The sequence below is a fragment of the Hakea prostrata genome, chromosome 4, assembly GCF_041222555.1.
Source record: "Hakea prostrata isolate BN-2017 chromosome 4, UWA_Hpros_2, whole genome shotgun sequence".
Classification (NCBI taxonomy): domain Eukaryota; kingdom Viridiplantae; phylum Streptophyta; class Magnoliopsida; order Proteales; family Proteaceae; genus Hakea; species Hakea prostrata.
In genome coordinates, this window is record NC_142603.1 from 12,623,851 (window position 1) to 12,631,187 (window position 7,337).

The 7,337-nt window shown below is 38.5% G+C and overlaps 1 protein-coding gene across 2 annotated transcripts; it reads right to left on the reverse strand.

Moving 5' to 3' along the window:
- Nucleotides 1-243: 243 nt before the first annotated feature.
- On the reverse strand, nt 244-6,600 carry RBP47B (RNA-binding protein 47B). 2 transcript variants are annotated; one of them, XM_089152287.1, is made up of 6 exons: nt 6,109-6,600; nt 3,616-4,096; nt 1,611-1,678; nt 1,387-1,517; nt 1,182-1,278; nt 244-1,074 (listed from the first exon to the last, which is right to left on the reverse strand). In XM_089152287.1, the coding sequence occupies exons 1-6, from the start codon at nt 6,406-6,408 to the stop codon at nt 913-915; spliced, it is 1,239 nt and encodes a 412-aa protein (XP_089008413.1). In that variant the 5' UTR covers nt 6,409-6,600; the 3' UTR covers nt 244-912. The 2 variants fall into 2 exon arrangements, with proteins under 2 accessions (XP_089008413.1, XP_089008412.1); XM_089152286.1 differs by having other exon boundaries at nt 1,611-1,693.
- Between the last annotated feature and the right edge of the window lie 737 nt (nt 6,601-7,337).

The window sequence follows — 7,337 nt, forward strand, 5'->3', positions numbered from 1 at the left end:
GAGCCAAATTTCTCCTTCCCGGAAGACGAGAACGATAATACAAGATTGTCTTCATTGAAGCCTGAGAGTCAATGACGTCCGATTCACTATGCTTAAACAGAACACATAACACAGGATCAGGATTCTCTTCATCTAAGCCTACGAATTAATGCCACAGATTCGGTGAGATCCGAATCCAATTCATTTACACTGCTCAGAGAACCTAGAGTACCGATCTCTAGCCTCTTTAAGGGCTTCAACTTGGTTGTTTTGCAATGAACCTTCCACCTTGTGCTGTGACATCCATCGTTGTTAAGATAATACAGTTTAAATAAAAACAAAATGACAAGAAACAATGGAGCGTAGATCTCTGCAGGGGTGGGGGACAACAAGTGGAGTAACGAGTTGATACAAGTCAGTAGCTGGGATAAATACTCTCTTTTAGATCTGGAATTCCAATTGTAAGCTTGGTATTCCCAGTTCAGTCTCCACTGCAGGGAACTTACAGGGCCGCCGCCTTCGGAGGCTTGATGAAATCAGGCACCACAACTCTAGTAGGCGAAGGTACAAAACAACGGTCGAGTGCCTTGACCACAATAACCACTTGTACAACGCAAGGTTAAATCATCCTACAAGAGCATGAATCCACACTCAGAAACCAGCTTCCAATGTCCGAACCAGATTACCAGACCGTCCAGTACTTGTGAAGCAACCCCCTTCCACATGGCAGGAACTTGCCACAGCCTCACAAAATTTTAAATAAATGCTAATATAATTCTAACGAGCAAATTCGGGTTGTCAAAATTCAATCCTGGGCAATCATAGGAGTCCCCTGATTCAACACAACCCATTAAACTACAAACAGATCTTTTAAGCAGCTATATCAGTGTGATGACGCATGTCCATGACTACAGTTGAAGCTCATCACGCTATTCAGCTGACTTGTTGTTGGTTTCCATACACTGGATAAGCCCCATACGCAGCAGCAGCAGCATACATTGTTGGGTCCTGCGGTGGAACAGCATACCCATATCCATCATACATCTGCCCGCCATAGTACGCCCCATTCCACTGATTGCCCGGATCTGTTCTTAACTGTCAAGTTCCAATATACATAGCTTGGTTAGATTAGTAATGACAAGGGTGATGGTAGCTTCACATTCAAAACATTAGGATTCTAAATGCAGAGAGCATCCACTTACCTGCTTGTTTGCTGGATTACGACCCCAAGATAAACGAACTGTCTGCTTGCCAACGACCATCCCATTCAACCCGTTCAACGCCTCCTCAGCGTTGCTTCTGTGAAAAGAGAAAAGCCAATTTTATATGGGATGAAAAGATTACTGGGGTTTCAAATTTGATATCCTATTACGTGCAGGTAGCAGGACAAACAAAACCCAGATTTACCTGTTAGCAAACTGTACGAATCCACATCCTTTTCCAACTGGTATTTTTACAGAGGTTATCTCTCCATACTGAGAGAAAGGCTGCCTTAAATCCTCATCGGTGACACTCTGGTCAAGCCCTCCAACAAATATCTAGAATAAAATATTGGTTAATTGAAAAATAAAAAAGAAAAAGAAATGGTGTAGCTGTTTCTCCTGACAACCACAGAAGAGAGCCAGACTCACAGTTGTGTTTGTGGAATCATTATCAGACTGCATCCCCTGAGAAGAAGAACCATTTGATGCATATCCACCTACCAATACCAAAGCTAATTAAAGAAAATAAAATAAGATGTATGAATTTGGGCCAGAAGAACTAGTTTCACAGGCTAACTACTGCATGGCTTCAACCTTCAACTAGAAAATTAAGGTTTGGGACAGAAAACTACATTCCCTGCTTACTAATACTACCACACCGCCAAATTGGGCATTATTGGTCTCAATGAAGAAGGCTACTAATATGTTCAAATTTAGGCTGTCTAGTTGCCAAGTGATGGATAGAAATGGCAATAAAAGTTCCTTATTGTACTCGCTCATTTCCCATGAATTGAAAATTTCATGCTGTTTTGTTCGATACAAATCTTCTGACTTTTATTTTTTTATTTTATTTTGGGTAAATATCACTTACCTCTCCCTCTTAGTTGACTAAATGGCACTTGGACCCTCTCTCTCTTGGTTCGATAATATCACTCACCTCCCCACCCAAAGGTATCAAACCCCTCCCTCTTGTCAACTTTTTCAGTTAGATTGTACTTTTACCATTAAATATTTTTTTAAACCCCAAACTGCCCTTGACTAGGAGGATATTTTAATGTATACCCTCAACTACCCTAATCCTAGATTACCCTCATTTAATTTTATTATTTACACCTCAAAACACCCCTCTTTCTTCCCTTTTATTTCAAGGATTCTACCTATTCCACCTTCACGTTTTCCTAGTAGATTAGTGTTTCAACTAAAATTAGCAAGGCAATGCAGCTTCTTGTTTGAATCTACAGTTACACTCCCCTGGGACTGAACTTGTGATTTTTCAGGCCCTTCTAACATTTTCATTAAGTCACTCATTTTAGCTTAATGGCCTAGTGCTCTGTTCAATCACAAATGTGCGCGCAGATCCAACCGGAAAAACCGAGTGAGGGAGAAGAAGTTTCGAAGTGTGTGGTAAGGGATGGTGGGGTCGGTTTTCTTTTTTGGGGGAGGGGTGGTGTGTTAATTCACATGCAATGACAAAGGGAGAAAACAGTGTGAACGGGACAGGCAGCTTTTAGGGGGGTTTGGAAGTGGGTATCAACGACTACCTGCTTCATTGCATTCATAAAAGAGAAGAGGATGATTTATTTCATTTTTTTTGGGCAAACAAGGAGTGCAGAAGTTTTGTTTTTTTGTTTGTTTGTTTTGTCCCCCCCCCCTCCCTTTTTTTTTCTTTGTCTCTCAACTGAACTTCCTTGTGCTCAGTTTTGGATTTGGTTTAGATGGACTCGAAATGAAGAGAAGGTTGCAAAGGTGTTTGTTCTGCTTCTACATCGACCAGCATAAGTAGACCTTCTGTTGAGATCTGCAAAGGCATTAATGGCTCAGACAAGGTTGTTCTTAGAGATGTTTGAGGAATATCTGTTGAAAAATGAAGGTTGAAGAAGATGTGGAGTCATATCGATAAAGGAATAAAGGGGTATTTTAGGGCTTTAACTATTAGGGTAATTAAGAGTAATTTGGGGTTTACACCAAATTTTCTTTCTAGTTAAGGGTAATTTGGGGTTTAAAAAGAATATTTAACAGTAAAGTAGAATCTAACTGAAGACTTAACAGAAGAGAGGGATTTGATACCTTTTCCAGGTAAGAGGGAAGGTAAGTGATATTTACCCTTCTATATTAGTTTTTTTTTTTTTAATTGTTTTTTTCCTATCTTGACATTGTTAGATACAGAACTGTGGCTGTAGCATTTCCAAATGATGGGAATTACATGGCATTAGTTAAAGTACACCCCAGGGGTAAGGGTGGTTACAAGAAATTTACCATTAAAAAATCATGCAGCAGCAAACAATCACCAATCTACAAAAGGAAAAATCATGACAGGAATCTAAAACAACTAACTTCCATTTCCATCCTAGAATAATAAAACTAAAGTGGTAAGGAATGATCTCAACTATTGTAACTGTATTTAAAAAACCATAATAGTTTTAAATTTACATACCTTGCGAAGAATATTGCTGCTGATATGCAGAAGACTTCCTTGGTGTTGCAACACCGATACGCATGGGCCTATTAGAACAAAATACTCCATTCATTTCAGTGATAGCCTGTGACCTCTCACTTTCATCGCCAAACCTCACAAAACCATAACCTTTTGAACGTCCAGTATTTGCATCAATAACAACTTTGGCACCTTTTACTGATGGATACCTACTGGAAAAAGTTTCTTGCAACATCGTATCAGTAACATCCGATGCCAAATCTCCTACAAATATAGAACAATCAGACCCAGCATCTGAACGCCTATCACCGCTACTAAAAGATGCCCAGTTCAGACGGAAGGGCTGATCTGTGTTAGGCATTATGGTGCCAGTGTAATTCTGCAGAACTTTCTCGGCGGCTGGCCGCGAACAGAATTCTACAAATCCATATCCCTCTGACTGACCAGTCTGTTTATTGCGAATAACTTTAATAGAGAACACCTGAAATTTCAGATGTCAAAATATCAGAAAATCAAAGAGTCAAATATGGGGAGAAAGAAATGAGAGCATCCAAGCATAAGTGATAGGACAAAGTTCCCTCTTGGACAAAGGGAGTGGGAATCCATTCACTGAGGTGGGTTCAGATTCATGTAAGAGGGTATTGGGAGGGTTGTCAGGGAACATGCTAACACATAATAGGATTTGCAAAACCTAAGATGGTGGCTGAGATTTCACATGGTGTTGGAGGAAAACCTCTTCCTAAGAAATAACTCTTTATGTCCTAGCAGTTACTTGCCAATCACATAGCACTAAGCCTTATTTTCATTTTTCCTTCGCTTTCCCCCCCCCCCTTTTTTTGGGGGGGTGGGGGTCAGCAGCAAGCTTGTCATCCTTGAAAGTGATGCTGTAAATTTCGTATTTGGTTCAGGAGTTAAAAAAATAAAAAGAAAAAGAAAAAGGAAGAAGACATTCCCTAAGATACAGTTCATGGATAATCATGCATGACACTTTTTCTTTTTTTTTTCCTTCCCTGAAAAAGCAAGTTGGAAGGACTAGAAGAAGCATGAAGGTGGGATACATCCCAAAATCAGGCCACAAACCCAAGGTCCTTAGCCTCTTCTTTGGAGGAATTTACAGGCCCAGATACCAGTTTTTCTGCTGTAATTACAAATGCACAACACCTAGGTTAAATACTGCGTCTTGTTTGAATGAAGTCCTTTCATTCATAGTTCTGTTACATGGCAGTTGAGTTAGCAACCCAAAAAGGTCCAAGTGTTTTTCACAGAATCTTCTTTCCACATCTAAAGCTTCAGCAGAACAACCCCTGATATATGGCAAAGGGACATTCTTTTAATCCCTTGTTTAGAAAGTTCATGCCTACTTAGGTACTACTTAATATTAAAAAGGTACATTAGCAATGGGTATAGCAAAAGCAAAGAAAGGAAGAGCAGTATTTACTATCTTCACAAAAGTACACCGGTTTTAAAGTTCTCTACACATTTGGACTTCACACTATGACCTACATCAAAAGATTCTTATACCAAATCAAACTTCATGTATTGCAGTAGTTGATTGTGGAACACTGATAATTTAATTCAGTTATTCAGGAGTTATTATATACTAGTACAAGTAATCGCATCCACAAACAACTGTCACAGCATGGATGGATTGAGCCAAGTTGGATGGCTGCTAAATCTTATTATAGCTAAACGTGAAACTTTCCAAAAAAATGGCTCTAAAGTGCATGTTCAAGGAAGAGTTCTTTGTGGTTCCTTGGCCAAATTTCTTTATTTAAACTAATATTGTAAAAATAATTTAAAAAAGAAAAAGAAGGAAGAACAAGAAGAAAAAATTACAATGTACCAAAAAAATCTAATCAACAACCGGATCCAGTAACTTCGATAAGAAGTTACAATGTACCAAAAAAATCTACAATTTCAAGCAAAATTAGATAAGAAGTTCAGTATAACGAACGAAAATATGGTTAGGCAAACGAAAATTAAGATGGTTGCTCGGTGCATTATTTCAATTGCAAGATTCATAGGATTCTCTCTATTAATTCTTCCAATTTCTCCCCGAAACTCAACTAAAAGGACTTTATTTTTTTCGAAGAGTTCGTGGGTGGATGGTTTAGCTCAAAGCTATAAAAAAAAAACTCATGAATAGGACAAAATCTGTATTAGAATAACAATTCGCTCAATGCTAGTGTTATGTCCATCTAATAGACGATTGAATCGCAAACTTCCACACCCTCCCCTAATCAGAAGCATGCGCAGCCGCTTAACAATTCAAAATGCAAGAAAATACAGCCAAAAGACCAAGAACGCATGAATGTGCTCTAATTCTCATACGATCCGACCAAACAATATTAATAACAGTTTTTTTTTTTTTTTTTTTTTTGCGAATTCTCGGCGAACATGCATAAAGTTGTTCTTCCAGGTAATCTAACAAAGCTAAATTAATTCGACGAGATAAAATCAATGGAACCAAGAAGCAGAAGCAAAGGAACTGACCTCGCCAGTGTGACCGAAGCAGTTATTGAGGTAATTCTCGTCCATCCAAATATGAAGATCACCAACCCAGATCGTCTTATTCTCATCATTAGATCCCTGCTGCTGCTGTTGTTGTGGCGCAAGTTGCTGTTGGTGATAGTAAGGCATGTAATGTTGCGGGTAAGGCGGCGGCATCATCTGGTGTTGCATCACCATTGTCGCCGCTGGATACTGCATCGCCATCCAGTGTTGCTGTTGGTGATGTTGTGGTGGTTGTTTCTGCTGCTGCTGCGGATCAGCGTCGTTGTTCGATTGCATCATGTCTTCAAGCCTCCTAGAATTCTCTATTCACCCTTTTTTTCCTCCTAGTGTCTCAGATTTCTTACCTCTTCGACGGAGCAATCGAGATTTGATTGAAAAACTAGGGCAGAAATCGGTCGATATCGAGAAAACAGAGGACGAGGATGAGAAGCAGATAGCCTGGTCCGGGAAGGAGTAGAAGAACCAGGGTTGGAAAGAAGGACCAAAACTTTCGTGTAGAGGAGTATTTATAGGAAACAGCGTACGCTCAGATCGCTTGCCCTCGTATGATAACAGAGTCTCTTTGAACGGATAGATTAGAAAAATAAATTAAGTATCAGCCGTTGGATTAGAGAGATTGATCCATGGCCGCGTTTCCAGGATCTACCCGATCTTATGCTTTCATTTTCGTCCTTGTTTTTATATTATTTCACTTTTTCGTCCTTGTTGATCTAACCTAGGACAGTAAAATTGTTAAGGTCAGTAAGTGACGAAAATTTTCTACGTAAAAATTTACTGTGAAATAAAACGGTGAAACCGCTGGGTTTATCTTGAGAAAAATATTAGGAGAATTTTTATTCCCACTCTTTGAGTTATCTATTTTATCAATTAGATTTTTTTATTATAATACTATTATTACAAGGTAGTTTTTATATATTGATTTTAATTTTATTTTCATATCTTAAGTTTAAAAATACTCTCTATAAATTATATTTTTTAAACTATGTGAGAGTTTAACTGAAAAAAAAAACGCGAAAAAGTTGAGGGAGATGACAAAATAGAATGTAAAGTTATTCGTTTAAGGTTATTCTTGTCATTTTAAAATATTTAACTTGCTTACATTAGTACTTAACTGTAAATTTAAATGATAGGTGGTGCCTTTGATATGTTTTCACTTTATAGAGGGTCTAATTGATAAATTAGACAACTCAAAGATGACATTAATTTTA